This window comes from Leopardus geoffroyi, chromosome X, assembly GCF_018350155.1.
Source record: "Leopardus geoffroyi isolate Oge1 chromosome X, O.geoffroyi_Oge1_pat1.0, whole genome shotgun sequence".
Taxonomy (NCBI): domain Eukaryota; kingdom Metazoa; phylum Chordata; class Mammalia; order Carnivora; family Felidae; genus Leopardus; species Leopardus geoffroyi.
In genome coordinates, this window is record NC_059343.1 from 2,006,025 (window position 1) to 2,025,033 (window position 19,009).

Below are 19,009 nucleotides of genomic sequence, written 5' to 3' on the forward strand. Positions count from 1 at the left end.
GCCAAATGGATGATGGGCCTTAAGGAGGACGCTTACTGGGGCGAGCACTGAGTGTCGTTAAGTGATGAATCGCTAAATTCTATTCCTGAAATCACTATTACGCTATGTTAACTAGCTTGGATTTAAATTATGAAAAAAAATAAAGAAAACATTAAAAACATTAAAAAAATCGTTGTGCAGAAAATGAGCCTTTTAATGTAACATGCAAAACAATAGATATCGAAACCCCCCAGGCCAATCGAAAGACCCACAGCCCAGATTCAAAAACTCCATGATGCAGCTTTCGGTGACTAAGCTTTCCTGATGTGCCTGATGTCCCCGGCTCAGGAGCACATAGCCAGACTCACACCGCGACCCGGGCTCCATGACCAGCTGGGACGGCTGAGATCCCAAGACCCGTGGTGATCTATGTAATGGTCCAGGGTCCCAGGGTCCCTGGTTGGACCAGGGATGGAAATTCTATACAATATTTTTCATTTCTTTCGAGAGAAAAGAAACCTTTTTGCGTGCTGTATCTGTCTTGGCATCTCCGTGTCTTCGTACTCACGGCACAGGGCGTCCCCCTTCTGGATGGTTATTTTTAAACGGAAACTCCTCTTCTTGCTAGTCTTTTAAAGCCTGCCTGGAGGGGCGCCTGGGAGGCTCAGTTGATTGAGCGTCCGACTTCGGCTCAGGTCACGATCTCACGGTTCATGGGTTCGAGCCCCACGTCGGGCTCTGTGCTGACAGCTCGGAGCCTGGAACCTCCTTCGGGTTCCGTGTCTCTCCCTCTCTCTGCCCCTCCCCTGCTCACGCTCTGTCTGTCTGTGTCTCTCAAAAATAAATAAACGTGAAAAATAAATTTAAAAAGAAACCATTCTTGTGTTTTTAAAACACAAATTTCATGAAATGCATTCCCAAAGTTACTAACACTGAACCCACAGAAAAGTTCTTGCAGCAGATGTTCATCAGTCTAAATTTCAGCGTGAAAGAAAGAATTTAGGAAGGAAAATAATTCAAGCAGGAGAAAAAAAGACAAACTTTGCTAAAGCCATCCATGTTTCTGCCAACCGTTAAACTAGCTAAAGGAGGATGCGGGGGGGGGGGGGCAGATGGGGAGGGGGGACCCTTCTCATCAAATACCCGAAGGGCTCTCTTAGTAAATGCAATTAACAAATGCCTTCACTGGCTACTTGCAAATGTCATTTCTTTCAAAAGGCATAAAACCCGGCCAAGAGTCGTGAAAAGGGGAAGCATCATTATACGAGAATAATGACAACGTCTTCCCTTCCAGGGGAAAAGAGAATGACCCAAAGAGTTGTGTCACGACACATTCATAATGCAAGATGCTATCCTGCTGGGCAGATGCCGTGTCTGGGAAATCTGATGTCCTATCCCAAGTAACACGCCCCCACCACCCCCACCAGGAGGAGGGAAAACGGTTTACGTACTTCACGCTGAAATCCAAATGTCTGGGGAAATCTATTTTGCCCGCGAGAATTTTTTGATAAATGCCAAATGGGTTGTCATCAAAAAACGGAGGAAACCTGTAAGAAAAATAAACATCTATTTTTAGCGGAGAGTAAGCACGGAAAAAATGCTGCTTCCTAACGATTTCCACTCGACACACATGCAGGGCACAATTTGTTGCACATGGACTCCTTCCTTGCACGCTGGGGACGCCGGAATCTTGGGACCCACGGAGCACGGCTGGTTCCAGGAGGAAAAGAACGCAGCAGAGGAATGGCCAGCGTAGACAAGGCAATGACCATTAGAGCACGTGATCAACGGTAGGGGTCGGTCTCTGGCATTAAAAATGTCACCCCTTCACGGGGTGCCTGGGTGGCTCAGTTGGTTGAGCATCTGACTTCGGCTCAGGTCACGAGCTCATGGTTCGTGGGTTCGAGCCCCACGTCGGGCTCTGTGCTGAAAGCTCGGAGCCTGGAGCCTGGTTCGGATTCTCTCTCTCTCTCTGCCCCTCCTCTGCTCACACTCTATCTCTCTGTCTCTCTCTCAAAAATAAACATAAAAAACCTTCTTTAATTTATAAAAAAAAAAAAAAAAGCAACATATGTATCTTCTCTAATATCTTGAAATAGAAAAAAAATCTGAAACAAGTAAGAAATATAGTTAAAACTGCAAGGAGGAAAAAAAATCCAAGAAAATCCAGAAGTTAATCCAGAAATAAATCCCAGATCCCTACCTACATGCCCCGAGGCACAGGCTGTACTTTGGATATGGGCTCATAGTTCCTTCCCAAGGCTAAGACCCTCAACTCAAAAGTATAACCGTTAATTGGATTCTTTAGAAGTGGAACTTCTAATTAAGCGAAACAAGCAGTGAAAATAACTTATAAAATGCAACTTGCAAATGGTATCCTGATGGAAGACGGCAACCTTCAATACTCCAAATTAATTTCTGACATTAAAAAAAAAACAACAGAGAGGTGCCTGGGTGGCTCAGTTGGCTGGGCGTCCAACTTTGGCTCAAGTCATGATCTCGCGGTTCGTGGGTTCGAGCCCCCGCGTGAGGCTCTGTGCTGACAGCTCAGAGCCTGGAGCCTGCTTCTGATTCTGTGTCTCCCTCTCTCTACCCCTCCCTCACTCACGGTTTCTCTCTCTCTCTCTCTCTCTCTGTCAAAAATAAACATTTAAAGGGGCGCCTGGGTGGCGCAGTTGGTTGGGCGTCCGACTTCAGCCAGGTCACGATCTCGCGGTCCGTGAGTTCGAGCCCCGCGTCAGGCTCTGGGCTGATGGCTCGGAGCCTGGGGCCTGCTTCCGATTCTGTGTCTCCCTCTCTCTCTGCCCCTCCCCCGTTCATGCTCTGTCTCTGTCTGTCCCAAAAATAAATAAACGTTGAAAAAAAAAAAATTAAAAAAAAAAAAAAAATAAAATAAAAAAATAAACATTTAAAAAAATAAACAAAAAATTGAAAAAAATAAAAACAAATGACAGAAAACAAAAGAGTACAGTTGTTTTTATTTTTTTCAATTTTTTTCACCTTCTTACCCTGCCAATCTGTGAATAGGAGCTTATTTGGACACTCTTTGAAAATGTGGGTAAGTGAAGGGTCGGAGAGGAGCCGATCCTGGTTGAGGGTGGCCCTGAATCCAATGGCAGATGTCCGTAAGAGACAGAAGAGGAGACACAGACACAGAGGAGAAGCCGCGTGAAGGGGGAGGCAGAGACGGGAGGGACGCGGCCACGAGCCCAGGGACGCCTGGAGCTCCAGAAGCTGGAAGAGGCAGGAAGGACCGTCCCCTGGAGCCTGCTGGATCTCAGCAGCCCTGCGCGTGCCTGGATCTCAACCTTCAGGTCTCCAGAACGGAAAAACGATAAATTCCTATCCCAAGCCACCATGGTTTTAGCCATCTGTCTTGCCAGCTACTGATGCACAGAATAGACCCATTACCTCTGCACGTATATTACAGAGAAGTGGAAAATGGAAAAAACAAAGAACAGAAGGTACAAAAAAAGGAAATGAATGGGCACGTCGAGGGAGAGGAGGCAGGTGAGAAGGAGACGTGGAAAACGCTGCATAAAGGTGAACGTGTGGCCGTGGGTGATGCAGGCATGAAATCGCGTTTTTTTCTGAAGTGACGTTCCAGATCCATAAACAGAGACTCAGCGTCGTGCAGACAAGCGCCGTGTCTCGGAGCGGCCGGTGATTAGGGTTTCGTGATTCCAACTCCTCCGACCACCGTTGCTTCCAGAGTTACGAGCTGCCTCGTACTGAGAACCCGGCCAGACCAGGCTCGGGAGGAAAGGTCTACACGCGCGCAGATTCTCAGCCAGTCCTCACCATCCGACTACGCCTATCAAGTTAACAGCTCCCGAGTCAATCTTCCCTCGTCTGCCAGATGCTTTGTGTAACCAGGGTTGGGAGAGTCGTCGTCGTCCGTTCTTGGGTGGCGAGCCCATCTGAGGACACCGGGCCGTATGATTTCATCGGGGAAACGCGCTCGTCCGACACCAGGAGAAAATGTGTCATACGTACCTAACGACGTTTAAGGACGGCATGAAACAAAGTGTTCTCAGGAAGCAGGCGTTACAGGACCGCATCACCGGGAAGCTATGTCAGCAGGAGTTTAACAAGCGGAAAAAGAAGATCATCGCTGCATGATGCCTTTTCCAGATCCGACCCAGCCACCTACACCTTCCAGTAGAATGGATCGTCCAGAAAGAGGCACCACATCGTGCCAACGTCACGTTCCCCATCACCCTCTTAGAAAACCACACTGGGGGCGAGCCTGGGGGACATGGGTTCGAGGGAAGAGTTTGTCAAGAAGAAAGAACTTTTCGGGGCGCCTGGGTGGCGCAGTCGGTTAAGCGTCCGACTTCAGCCGGGTCACGATATCACGGTCCGTGAGTTCGAGCCCCGCGTCGGGCTCTGGGCTGATGGCTCAGAGCCTGGAGCCTGTTTCCGATTCTGTGTCTCCCTCTCTCTCTGCCCCTCCCCTGTTCATGCTCGGTCTCTCTCTGTCCCAAAAATAAATAAACATTGAAAAAAAAAAATTAAAAAAAAAAAAAAGAAGAAAGAACTTTTCTGGAGAGAAAACAGAAAGGGCAGGTGCGACCCGTTCACCATTCTTTTCGCTGCTTTTCCTCAAAGACCTGGGACTTGCGTAGAAAACGTAAAACATGTGTCCTGTAGAAAAAGGGGCAAAGACAACGAGCTGGGCTGTGCGAGGGGGTGAGGGGCCGAGTGTAGGGTAAGAAAGAGTCTGAGGGGCACTCGGTGAAGCCGGCTGGCCACGATTCTCAATATGGGGTCCCAGGGAACCCTAGGGTTCCTTAAGCGTCTTTGAGGAGTGTTGCTATGGCCTTTTTTTTCTGACGGCAGAGCTGAATGTGCATACGTTTTTGTTTTTGTTTTCCCCATACAACTCCAGCAATGGGGCCCTGGTTGGTGTGGGGGGGGGGACAACTCCAGCTCCTGCCAGGGAAATGTCCCCTGGCCAACACAAGGAGCAGCTGCAGGGGGCAAGGAGGAAATTCAGAACGGGTCCAGGTGAGGGCGGAGTCTCGTACAACTGCAGGGACCAAGGAATGCCCAGGAGGGATCAGCCAGGCTTGTGGCACAGTCATCACTGTCAAGAAATCCCTCCAGGGGCGCCTGGGGGGGCTCAGTGGGTTCAGCGTCCCACTTTGGCTCAGGTCACGATCTCGCGGTTTGTGAGTTCGAGCCCCGCGTGTGGCTCTGTGCTGACAGCTCAGAGCCTGGAGCCTGCTTTGGATTCTGTGTCTCCCTCTCTCTCTGCCCCTCCCATGCTCATGCTCTGTCTCTCTCTGTCTCTCAAAACTAAATAAGCAAAATAAATAAATAAATAAATAAATAAATAAATAAATAAATATTAAAAAAAAAGAAAAGAAATCCCTCCAGAAAACCCAGACTCACTCCAACTGGAGATGTGTAAAACAGAAATACGTTAGTGTAAATGCATAGGCACCTGCACTGTTTTCTATTCTACTCCTAATATTATATTAGAAATATATTAGAAATCGATGATATTCCATTAAAAAGAGAAACATTCTATTTTCTAATATTCTATACAGTGTTTTCTAATATTTGAATGGATTATATGTATCCTAATAGTATTTTAATCATCCCAATAATTATTTACATAATTATCCTAATATATTCATTCAAATATGTCCTATTATAATCTAATTTTATTTTATTCTATTTAACTCCAATAATTTCCTTATAGTCTAACAATATGTTCAAAAACTGTACTTACTAACAATATTTCCCATTATTATATTCTGTATGTAGAATGTATCCTAATAGAACGTGCCTAGTAATACAAAGAAAACCTTGCTCGTAACCTCATCTATTAAAGCCCTGGACGCCAAGGTTCATTTATTGTTAAGCAATGGTGACCTCTAGCGGTCAATAATATGAAGGAAGGGATATATGCTGCAGGCCATCTGAGGGGCATCTGATGAATTTGGACGTATAAATATTCACAACCGTTTTATCTTCTTGATGGATGATCCCTGTGTGTGATTCATATTAACCTTCTGGTCTGCCTGGCACTTCACGGGCTGGGTGCCTATTAAGAAATTTGTTTCTGTGTGATTTGCTAGAGACATCTGAGCGAAGAGTTAATGGAAAATACAGAAGACCAGATAAATGACAGACAGGTGATGGGTAATGGATGGATGGATGGGTGGATGGATGGATGGAGAGATGGGAGAGATAGATGGATAGATAGATACATACACAGATGACAGACAGGTAAACAGACAGATGGACAGAAAGGTCGGATAGATACATAGACAGGTAGGTAGGTAGATAGATAGATAGATAGATAGGCAGAAAGACAGATAGGCAGATAGACATGTTGATAGATGATAGATAGATACAGAGATAGATAAATATAGATGGAGAGCTGGATAGATGGATGGATGGATGGATAGACAGACAGACAGACAGGTAGGTATATAGAGACAAGTGGATTAGATACACAAACAGGATAGATACACAGAATGGATAGACAGACTGGTAGATAGAGAGGTGATCATAGACGACAGACACATGATAGCTAAAACATGATAAATATATGGGTGAACAGTTGATAAATACTGAGATAATCAATAGACACACAAAGAAATTCAGGCTTTCACAGATTCCACGCTGGCCACACCCTCCGTACAGAAATACACCTGTTTCCATCATTGTTTTTCAAACCGAAGGGGAAGGTTTCCAGGCAAAAATCTCTGGTCTTGCCCTACAGGGGTATCAGGTGTGGAATGGGGTCCAGGTTTGGCCGAGTGTCTGCTGATCTCCCCAGCAGGAAACAGGCAAGCTAAAGACAGAGGACAAAGGACAGGGAGCGAGGCCCGCACATCCAGGAGCCCCCGGCCAGTCTCCTGGCACCTGACACACCGGATGCCCGTCGTCCACACCATCAGAGAAGAGCTTTCTTCCATGGGACCAGGAGGAATCCCCACGTCCACACTTGCTAAGCGTGGGATGCTTGCTTTATGCTTCTGGTAAAAGAGTATCACACCCACGTCACGCCTAAGCCAGACTGGAGTTTTTCACCATGACGATGCCTTGATAACATGTGAAACACCTCTGGCATCCGGACGACGGGACAGGGTGACTTTGCAAACCTCACGCAAAGCGACCATGGGCACGCTCTCTGCTTACTGGCTCGCTGCTCCTTCATAACGTCCTAAACTCCATGCGGATTTATTTACTTTCATCCGAAACGTGCTCTAATTGCTTAGCTCTGTCCACTGCTCCAAAAGGGTCCAAGCACAAGATTTAATATTGTATTCACGGGAGGCAGGAACACTTAGACACAGGGTAGAGGTCCCAACGGCCGGTGCTTCTGGTGGGCGCTTTTGCTCTTACGAAAGCGCACTTACCTGTGGGTCCCCGTGGTCAGGCTGGCACCGACTGGGAAACTGGCACAGGCATTTGCCAGCGGAAAGCACGGTTCTAGAAGCAGGAAAGGGAGGTACCCCGTCAGCAAGTGGACTTCCTTTTTCTCCATGGGAGCCCTACTCACCCCGAGTGCATCTCAAATATCAGGATGCCAAGCGCCCACCAGTCCACAGCTCTCCCGTGGCCCTTGCTCTGGATGACTTCGGGGGCCAGGTACTCGGGCGTGCCACAAAGCGTCCACGTCCTGGGGACAGAGAACAGCACGCACGGAAGAGTTAGCTGGGCTCGGCGAATGCGTGCGTCTCAGGAGGACCACGCGTGACAATGGCTTCGGCCATCACAGCCATGCCCCTCCCCATCCTGCAGACACACCACGCTGGACAGAGATACTGGCATTGTGGACCAGGATTCGTTCCCTTACCAACACTCATCTATCCCGATACAAGCAAAAATACACGCTCGGTTTGACCACCACCCGCCGTTGGCCGTTGCTTCACCATTATTACTCGAAACGCAAAAAAGCCACAGTACCGGTTTTCCTAGGAAATGATACAGAAAACAAATCCAAGAATTCGTTCATAACCTCCTCTCTTGGGGGTCCCATCAAGAGCCCCCAGCAACAAAGTACTTCTGTCCTCGGGGAGGAAATGCTGTGAACTTTCCACCTGCTCCTGAAAAGATCTGACGCGTTTTCAAGGTGTCTGTGGGTTCAAGGTCATTTTACTCTCCCCAGTGGCTTCTAGAAATCCTGAGGTTAAGGGACCCTGGGATATTTGGGGTTGAAGTGGAGCAAGGAGGGGGCTTTGGGAAGGATTTTCTCCACAGAGGAGGTGAGACTTGCCAAAAATTTAGCTTCTAGCCCCGCGCAGAGGACCGTGGGCTGGAAGTGAGGGAACCGCAGAATGTCGTCATCTGAGGCCCCCCGGTCGCGGTGCTTTGTTACGGCAGCCGTGGGAAAGGCACGCACTCCCCACACTGACCACTCACATGCAGAACCTTCCTTCTGAAGCACCTGCGGGCTGGACCCGCACGTTTTACATAACACGGTGTGTCGTCTAAGGGAACATAAGCCAACTGATGGCAGGGAACAGAAAACCTCTGAAAACCCAAGTCTGGAGGTCCAAAGACGGTCATACTGACTCCCACGCGGTCTCGCTGGATGGCTGATGACCCCTCGCCCACTAAACTCTGACACATGAGACCCTGAGCCCATCTCCAGAACACCTCTGCCCACCTTGCCAACTTACGGGCTCCCAAGGCTGCCTGAGGCCAGCTGGCAATCGGGCTCTGAGCTCCTAAATGCACAGGTGGCCGCATTATATATACATTAGGTACAGCGTCTCCACTTCCACTTGGAAAGAGGAATATCTTTCTGGCTCTGTCCTAGCGTAAGGGGCACAGAGGGAATTTCTAAGTGGCCTGGGGTAGGCGGATGCCTCTCTAGAGGAAGAGCCTCCGGCAAAAGCGTCTGGTGCTTCTTGGCTGCACAGAGAGGCGTAAATTGCAACAGAGAGCTTCGGACCTCAGTAAGTAGGTAAAGACAGACAGACAGACAGCCCTGGATGTTATGCAGACACCGCCGGTGCAGGCTGTGAATTGTCTATGCACCTGGTCTCATGTCTCTCAGCTCACTCGGCTCTTGGAGAGAAGGCAAGGGGACACCCGAGGTTCTCAGTTTGCGCACGGCTATCACTTCCACTGCCGTGGGCGCGTTAACGGAAGAAAAACACGACTCTGCGAAGCGCACCTCGAATCGCTCGTCATGGCACCTGTACGGAGGTGAACGGTCTCCCCCCAAAAGTCCTAAACCCCAGAGCCCGTGGATGTGATCTTATTTGGAAATAGGATCTTGCTGATGGAATCAAGTTAAGACGAGGTCGTATTGGATGAAGATAGACTAACTCGGTAACTGGTGTCCTTATAAGGAGGGGGACAGACAGAGACATCTCTTTGTACCGTGTGAGGACACGGTGAGGGGGCAGCCATCAATCCTATCATACTAGGATCTCACTCTCCTGACGTCATTTAACCTTAAGTACCTCCTAAAAGCAGTATATCCAAACGCAGTCACTTCGGGGGGTTAAAGTTTCGATATATGAATTTTGGAGAGACATAATTCAGTCCACAGTAATGGTGGTGATGGAGATGGTTGTGATGGTGATGACAGTGATGATGATGGTGATGATATTGATGATGATGGTGATGGTGATGATGACTGTCATAGTGATGATGGGCATGGTGGTGATGGTCATGGCAGTGATGGTCGTGGTGGTGATCTCGGCGATCATGGTGGTCATAGTGATGATGGTCAAGGTGATGATGTTCATGGTGATGATGATGGTCAAGGTGATGATGACCGTCAAGGTGATGATGACCGTCAAGGTGATGATGACCGTCAAGGTGATGATGGTCATGGCAGTGATGGGCATGGTGGTGATGGTGATCTTGGTGATCATGGTGCTCATGATGGTCATGGTGATGATGACAGTCATAGTGATGATGGGCATGGTGGTGATGGACATGGTGGTGATGGGGACAATGGTGATCTTGGTAATCATGATGGTCAAGGTGATGATGACGGTCATAGTGATGATGGTCAAGGTGATGATGATGTTCATGGTGATGATGATGGTCAAGGTGATGATGATGGTCAAGGTGATGATGGTCAAGGTGATGATGACCGTCAAGGTGATGATGGTCATGGCAGTGATGGGCATGGTGGTGATGGTGATCTTGCTGATCATGGTGGTCATGATGGTCATGGTGATGATGACAGTCATACTGATGATGGTCATGGTGGTGATGGTCAAGGTGGTGATGGGGACAATGATGATGATGGTGATCTTGGTGATCATGGTAGTCATGATGGTCATGGTGATGATGATAATGGTGATGATGGTGATGGTGATGAAGGTGATGACAATGGATGGTTATAGTGATAATGATGGTGATACTGATGGCAGGGATGATAAAGTCAGAAGCAACATATGTATGCTCAGTGCTTACTATGTGCCTGGAACTGTCCTAAGTATGTACTTTCCAATTAGATCCATCCATTCTTAGCAACAATCCTAAGGAGTAGGAATAATTTTCACTTCACCGATGAGCAAAGCAATGGATGGCAAATATCCTCAGGGCATTGGGGTGCCTGGGAGGTTCAGTCGGTGGAGCGTGGGACTTCGGCTCAGGTCATGATCTCACAGCTCATGGGTTTCAGCCCTGCATCGGGCTCTGTGCTGACAGCTCGGAGCCTGAAGCCTGCTTCGGATTCTGTGTCTCCCTCTCCCTCTGCCCCTCACCTGCTCTCTCTCTATCTCTCTCTCTCAAAAATAAACAAACATCAAAAAAAATGTGATAAAGTATTGATGTTATTTTTTTAAATCACTCTCCATTAGAGATAGCATGGTGAGTAATTACTTTAAAATAATGTAACAAACAGTGGCACCTGGGTGGCTCAGTCAGTTGAGCGTCTGACTCTTGGTTTTGGCTCAGATCAGGATTTCACAGTTCATGAGATCAAGCCCCAAGTCAAGCTCTGTGCTGACAGAGCAGAGCCTGCTTGGGATTCTCTCTCTCCTTCTCTCTACTCCTCCCCCACTTGCTCTGTCTCAAAATAAATAAACTTAAAAAAAAGTTTGAAAAAATAAAAAATAAATAATGTAAGAAACAAAAATGTGGGAGAGGTAAAAACTCAAATCAGGTTGAGCACTGGGTGCTGTATGGAAACCAATTTGACAATAAATTTCATAATAAAAATAAATAAATAAATAAAGCCAAAAAAACCCCACAAAACCCCTCAAATCAGGTGGCAAAGGTTTGATGCCCACTGAATCTGGGTGAGAGGCATACAGGATTCAAGGTCAACAATTCTCTCTCCTCAGGTGGGTGTTTGAGAACGTTAAGGAACTATTGTAAAAGACTGGGAACAACGTTACTTATTACTAGCAAGATGTCAGGCACGAAAATCCAAAGGATGGCACTCAATGAAACATGTGAATTTTAAAAACTACAGAGGCGCCTGGGTAGCTCAGTCGGTTAGGCGTCCGACTTCGGCTCAGGTCGTGATCTCGCGGTTCATGAGTTCGAGCTCCGCATCAGGCTCTGTGCTGACACCTCAGAGCCTGGAGCCCGCTTCAGGCTCAGTGTCTCCCTCTCTGTCTGCCCCTCCCTCACTCACTCTCTCTCTCAATGTCTCTCAAAAATAAACATAAAAAAAATTTTTTTTAAACTACAACAGAATAACTGAAGTAAATGTGTCAGTATTTTCTTTTGATCACTTCAGAAACTGGAAAATAATTCTAGCATGCCCCTTCATCTGCTAGGAAGGCTACGTGCATAATAGAAAGTGTGTGATAGTTTCACGCAACAATAAGAAACACCAGTGTAAAAAGAACTCACCCTAAGAAAATAAGAGTTCTGTAAAATTAAGACACAGGAGGGAAAAAATACACCTGCTATTGAGAACCGAGGGAAAGCTTAAAAAATTAAGTCACTATGAAAGAAGCAGATGGACCACCGAATTACGTGCTCAACCACACTGCACGCGATGTTATTAAAAAGACAGGAGAAACACACTTTTCCACATTATGTGTTCAAAACCATTCTTGCAAGAGCGCCTGGGTGGCTCAGTCGGTTAAGCGTCCGACTTCAGCTCAGGCCGTGATCTCGCGGCTCGTGGGTTCTAGCCCCGCATCGGGCTCTGCGCTGACAGCTCGGAGCCTGGAGCCTGCTTCGGATTCTGTGTCTCCCTCTCTCTCTGGGTCTCTTACACGCACACTCTGTCTCTCTCTCTCTCAAAAATAAATAAGAACATTAAAAAACTTTAATAAAAACCAAAAAACATTACTGCAGATGAGTCTGTGGTTGGTTCCACGTCTTCTGGGCTGATCCCTGTGGACGTTTCCTTCCACCTTTATGCAAAAATCAGGTCTGTGGTCGAATCCTGAACCAGAAGAGAGGACATGACTATGTGTCCACGGGCACCACGGGTCCAGAGCTGGCCCAGAAGGGAGAGACTTCACCAAGCAAATCAAGAAGAACAATTAGGAAGAAGGGGGGGTGGGGAGGGGAGTGTTTTGCGGTCTACACGGCCCATGCCTGAAAAATGAAGTTGTTTTGGGGCACCTGGGTGGCTCAGTCGGTTGAGTGTCCAAATTCGGCTCAGGTCATGATCTCACAGATCCTGAGTTCGAGCCCCGCGTCAGGCTCTGTGCTGACAGCTCAGAGCCTGGATCCTGTTTCCGATTCTGTCTCTCCCTCTCTCTCTGACCCTCCCCGTTCATGCTCTGTCTCTCTCTGTCTCAAAAATAAATAAACGTTAAAAAAAATTAAAATAAAAAAAAATGAAGTTGTTTGTAAAAGCAATAGATCGAGATGGTAAGGAGGCCTTCTTTCCCCAAACTCAACGTCTTAAGTAAATTAAGTGCGTGACGTTACCTACAACACCACCGTCATCCATTCAGTCTCAAATGGACACGATGGGTTAACTGCAGAGGAACACCGCTCGCCAAACTTAGAAGCAAGCGAATGCGTGAAACATTTTAAGGCGGGATGGTTGGAATCAGACTTCCAAATAAAAGGACTTAACGAAAAAGAAAAGCGGAGAAGGGGGTGTAAGGACTTTCTACGACGTGATGCCAACGGGGGACGGCCCCAATATTCTAAACCAGCTACGATGTGTTAATAGGGTCTCCGTTCACAGGGGTATGGAAGACCAGTTGGCTTTTATGGGCCTTATTCTTACAAAGGGAATACGGGAAATTCCACAGGGGATAATCAGGTGGAAGTTAACCGCATCACACCGTGCAAAACTGCTCCCGACCAAAATCAACGTTCTCATAAATGCAGACGTTTCCATAACATGAGGAATAGAATTATCACCTTAGCCATCCCCACGTCATCAAGAAATGGAAAAATACGGGGAGATTTTTTTCTTTCTTTTTTTTTTTTAAGATTTTATTTGTAAGTAATCTCTACACCCAACATGGGGCTCAAACTCACAACCCTGAGATCATGACCTGGAATGACTATGGAATTGAAATTTTAATCCACTTTTAATGAATTTAAACTTAAAACCTGTTTAATGTTTATTCATTTTTGAGAGAGAGTGCGAGCCGGGGAGGGGGTAGACAGAGAGGGAGACACAGAATCCAAAGCAGGCTCCAGGCTCTGAGCTGTCAGCACAGAGCGGGACGCAGGGCTCGAACTCACGAACTGCGAGATCATGACCTGAACCGAAGTCGGACGCCCAGCTGACTGAGCCACCCAGGCGCCCCTACACTTAAATTTAAAACCCAATACTCACTACAGTTGCTGAGAAAGTTTCCAGTAGTTTTGGAAAGCCTGGCCATGTGCGTCTATCTCCCCAACTGTAAATTTTATGGGTTAAAGCACAGAGCAAGTGTTTCTGATGAAAACGTAGTACCCTGAGATGCACCAAAAATTCACGTAAATGCGCGCAACTGTTTGCACGGGTTATGTGTTGGAATAATCATATTTGAGATGCAGTGGGTTAAGTATGCTATCTTATTAAAATTTTACTTTTTAAAACAAGGCTTCTTGGGGCACCTGGGTGACTCAGTGTGTGGGGCTTGTCAGGGTCTAAAGGTTTGGTTTTGGATAGAATTTTAGATTCTGAGTCCAAAGAGGCACGTAAGGTGGAAGGATACAGAGACGGGTGTGGAAAATTTTCTTTCACGCTGTGTAGACACTCCCATCACATCGCACATCGGTTTTGTAGGTTTTTTTGTTTCTTTTGTTTTCAGGTTATTTGGATGAAATATTTTTGATGAAATATCTGATGAGATATTTTTGACGAAATATGCCACGAATGCGCCAGGCTTAAATGCATGGGATTTACGGTACTGTCTGCCCTGAATTGTATCTATAAAGGATGAATTACTCCTCACGGAGAGAGAATATGGTCTCTGTGATTGGCGGCACTTAAAGACCCGTGGAAATCAACACACACGGGCGTTACAAGTGCATTAGCCTCACTTACGCTAAAGGCTGGACGTTTATACGTTGTATATTCTATAATCGTACACACTAGGTCCGAACATGTCCTCAGCTAAATGGAGCACTGCGGCTCATGGGGCGAAGCGCACACAAAAAAAGACATCGTATGCCCAACTGCCTAAGATTTCACCTTATAGAATTATTGTTTGCTCCTGGAACTCAACTCACCCCCGATCCAGCATCTGTCCTCTCACTCTCACGGTCGCTCAAAAATCATAAGCATTCAGGGGGCGCCTGGGTGGCGCAGTCGGTTAAGCGTCCGACTTCAGCCAGGTCACGATCTCGCGGTCCGTGAGTTCGAGCCCCGCGTGGGGCTCTGGGCTGATGGCTCAGAGCCTGGAGCCTGTTTCCGATTCTGTGTCTCCCTCTCTCTCTGCCCCTCCCCCGTTCATGCTCTCTCTCTGTCCCAAAAATAAATAAACGTTGAAAAAAAAAAATTAAAAAAAAAAAAATCATAAGCATTCAAAAAAATTAAAAAAAAAAAAAAAAGAAATGGGCGGGTGGGGGAGGGGAGAGAGCACCTGTATAATTGTGATAAAAAGAATCACTAATTCGACATACACCCCCGCACACCTGTCAAGGGCTGGAATCAAAAAGGCAAGACAGGACAGGTGTTGTCGAGGATGCGGAGAAAGGGGAACCCTGGTGCACGGGGGAGTATTATTCAGCCCCGAAAAAGCAGGTCCCGCCATTTGCAACCCCACGGATGGACTTGAGGCCGCTATGCAAGGAAGGGAAGTCCGGCACAGAAGACAAAGAGAGCAGGACATCACTTACACACTCGCGGCCACGGAGCACACCACGCTGGCCTCCGGACGCGGCACCGGGCGAGTGGGCTGAAATGGGTGAAAACGGTCACTTACTTGTCTACCAGTTTCTTGGCGAACCCAAAGTCGGTGAGCTTGATGTGGCCATCCCTGTCCAGCAGTATGTTTTCTGGCTTCAAGTCCCTGTAGACGATCTCCTTTGAGTGCAGGTACTCAATGGCGCAGACGATCTCCGCGGAGTAGAACAGCCCGGTGCTGCTGGAGAAGCGCCCTCGCTTCCGCAGGTAGCTGAAAAGCTCGCCGCCGGGCACGAACTCCATGAGCATGTACAGGAAACGCTCATCGTGGCACGTCCAGAACCTGCGGAACGGCACATGGGAGTCAGAGGTGTGCCAGGGACACACAGACGTCAGGGCGCGGGCGTGAACAGACAGTAAGATGCCATATGGACAGGAGCGCGGGGCGGGCTCAGTCGGTTAAGGATCTAGCTCTTGATTTCGGCTCAACTCACAATCTCATGGTTCATGGGTTTGATCCCTGCATCAGGCTCTGCACTGGCAGTCAACAGCCTGTTTCAGATTCTTTCTCTCTCTCTCTTGCTCTCTGCCCCTTCCCCACTCTCTCTCTGTAAATAAATAAATAAACTTAAAAAAAAGAACGGTGCCGTATACTTAGATATTGAGATATTCATATAGGGGAACAGATGCTTGAATATGCGTACGTAGATGTAATCTGGTACCATGTTTTTTGTTTGTTTTTTACTGTTTATTTTACTTTTGAGACAGAGAGCGCGCGCACAGGGGAGGGACAGAGGCAGAGGGATACACAGAATCCGAAGCGGGTTCTGTGCTAAGCGGAGAGTCCAATGAGGGGCTCGGACTCACAAACTGTGAGATCACGACCTGAGCTGAAGTCAGCCACTTCACCAACTGAGCCCCAAGAGCATGTTGTGATAACAAAGTGTCCCACAGGCTGAATTCTGTCACCCAAAATTATACGCAGAAGCCGTATGCCCAGGACCTCAAGATGTGATCGTATTAGGGGATAAGGTCCTTAAAGAGGAGATTAAGGTAAAATGAGCTCACCAGGGTGGGCTCTGATCCCACAGGACTGGGGACCCTTGTAACAGGTGACAGGAGGAAGCAGCCTCATGACCAAATGAGAAAGACTGCAATTATGCACTGAGAACCCGCCCTGATTGGAGAAGCGGGCTCAGGGCATCTGCCTCCAGCAGACGGTCCTGCCTGCTGGGACGGGCCATGCCAACAAGATAAAGATGAAGCCACACGCGGGGGGACAGCTCGCCAGGACCGGAAAGATGCACTCAAGGGAAAATCATAAAGGAAGAAGCATGCGCAGGGGTCGGGAGAGGAGGTCACGCAGATAAACACAAACCCGAGGCAGAAGGGAGGAAACCTTCCCCATCCCGGAAAGGGGAAGCCCTGCTGTGCCGAAGGGAAGCATTTAAAACACATGTTTAGGGGCGCCCGGGGGGCTCAGTCGTTTAAGCGTCCGATTTCAGCTCAGGTCACCATCTCGCAGCTCCTGAGTTTGAGCCCCGCGTCGGGCTCTGTGCTGACAGCTCAGAGCCCGGAGCCTGCTTCGGATTGTGTCTCCCCCTCTCTGCCCCTCCCCTGCTCATGCTCTGTCTCTCTCAACAATAAACGAACGTTAGAAAAATAAGAAATGAAATCGAAATTAAAATGCATGTTCGTTTTGCCGACCATTGACGGGTACACGTGTTACCAAGCCACGGCCGTATACACAAAAGGCGTCCGTGAAATGCGTGTGCAAACGCACAGCGCCTTCGGGGTGAGGATGCCTTTCGGGACGGCACCTGTTTGCTCGCGGCCTCTGCACGGATGCCGTGTTCTCTCCAAGCTGGTACAGGGAGTGCGGACGTGAGGACGTGCAGGAAGTCCCTGTTTCACTTATTGAGAGCCGAGCCCGGGTCTCCTGCTTCCCCTTCTCGCTTCCTGCCGCTGGGAGGGCCCATGATGTGCGGGATTGAGGCATGAAGGCATATGGGGAGCATGAACGGTGTTGGCGGGGGCAGGGGGTCCTGTTCTGCTGCTCTTCAGACTTTCTGGAGAAATCTTTTTGCAGTGACACAGATTGACCAGACGGCCACGTTCTTTCTAGCATTGAAAGTCCAGAGGAGTATTTCCTTGCGGCCACACGCCCTTGACTTCTTCTTTTTTATTTTTTTTTTTTAAGGTTTATTTATTATTGAGAGACAGAGAGACACAGAGCATGAGCAGGGGAGGGGCAGAGAGATGGAGAGACCCAGAATCTGAAACAGGATCCAGGGTCCGAGCTGTCACCACAGAGCCCGACGCGGGGCTCAAGACCGTGACCCCAGACGACGTCGGACCCTTAACCGACTGGGCCACCGACTGACATCTTGATTAGTACAGCAAGAACATTCCTTCTGGGGAGGCTTCACTACCAAGGCTCGGTGTCACAAATGCATATGGCGGGCACACTCTGCTGTCGTGGGGATCCAACAATGAATCCACCGTTCTGGTGGGCAAATATGGTCTGGGCTCCAGATAGCACCTGGGTGGCACACGTGTAGAATGAAACCTGTATGTAAGCCCCTGACGTTCTGGATTTCTCTGGAACAGGACGGGTGGTAAAGTTGGCTAGAACCCATCGGAAAAAGCATGGTGTTCCGGAGTTTGGGCATGGCGCTCGGCCCTTGAAAAGACCCCAAGTGGCCGAAACTACGCAGGTCACGGCTCTACCGTGTTCTACAGCTGTGGATTTGGTTGAAAAGCTGAAAAAATACGCAGAACCCTACCCTCCCACCTCGCAAATGCGTAAGTACGTGCACGCATCTGCACGCACACGCGCACATAGTCTCTTCATCAATTAGGATGCACCCATTCTGTGGATACATCCTATTGTCGCTCCTACTGAGTCACAGCCAGGATCATAATCCACGCAGAGCCTTTTTCAGCTCTAGAGAACAATGCATCACCATGTTTTCATGCAACCTGATTTCACCCTTCAAAGGCACAGGAGAGCATTCACAATGGGGGAGATTAGAACAGGGCCAGGAGACAGCCAGTGGTAAGGAATGAAAGGGAGCTTTTGGGATTAATCAGCCAAGTGGAAGGTGCATTGACCCAAGGACTGCATGGGTGGAGACCAGGAGATCCAGACAGAAGGAGTGGGTCAACGATAGCAGTCTGTCACCTGCGTTCCAGCTGAACTGCAATTTGGGGCTCGAGTAGGTTGAGATACAGACATATCTGGGCAAAGATAGGACTCAGTGTCTACCCTTCTGCTCCCAATTTGAACACGCATCGCTATTCTTTCCCCCACACCATGAAGCGATTCTGGGACACCAACCCGGCATCCTACGATTCAACCCAGTTCTGACACGGTCGACCTGGAGACCACAGAGGTCCCACAGGAGAAGGGAGCAGTCCTAAACCAATGGCCCAGCACACACACTTCAGACGCCAATTCCAAGTCCGGCTTGTCACCTGTGCTTGTGACTGACCCGCTAGAGACGAGAGGTTCCCAAGACCCCTCCTTGGGTTCCATTAATCTGCTAGAGCGGTTCACAGAGCTCAGGGGAAACACGTAACTAGGTAAATCGCCGGCTTAAGATAAAGAGATAGAAGCCAGGAACGGCCGGGATGGAAGAGAAGCGGGGGGTCAGGTGTGGGGAACCGTCCGTGCTCTCTCCAGGTGAGCAGTCTCTTCCAAATCTCCCCAAATTCACCAGCCAACTCGGAAACTCCCAAACCCCGTCTTTCTGGGATTTCGTAGAGGCTTCATCCAGTAGGCGAGGTTGATGAAATCATTGGCCTTTGGGGATTAACGCAAACTCCGGC

At 48.4% G+C, this 19,009-nt stretch overlaps 1 protein-coding gene and 1 non-coding gene across 3 annotated transcripts in view; one reads left to right on the forward strand and one right to left on the reverse strand.

Annotated features, from left to right (window-relative positions):
• The window catches only part of PRKX (protein kinase X-linked), a 70,822-nt gene that overhangs the window by 15,220 nt on the left and 36,593 nt on the right, over window positions 1–19,009 (reverse strand). For both annotated transcript variants that reach the window (XM_045472503.1, XM_045472502.1), the window contains exons 3-5: window positions 15,258–15,521; window positions 7,502–7,621; window positions 1,431–1,526 (exon numbers count right to left, since the gene is read on the reverse strand). In XM_045472503.1, coding sequence (XP_045328459.1) covers window positions 1,431–1,526; window positions 7,502–7,621; window positions 15,258–15,521 — 480 coding nt within the window. The remainder of the gene's footprint in view (window positions 1–1,430; window positions 1,527–7,501; window positions 7,622–15,257; window positions 15,522–19,009) is intronic.
• Window positions 1,816–1,900, forward strand: TRNAR-UCG. The gene has a single exon. It is a non-coding gene; the product is annotated as a tRNA-Arg (tRNA).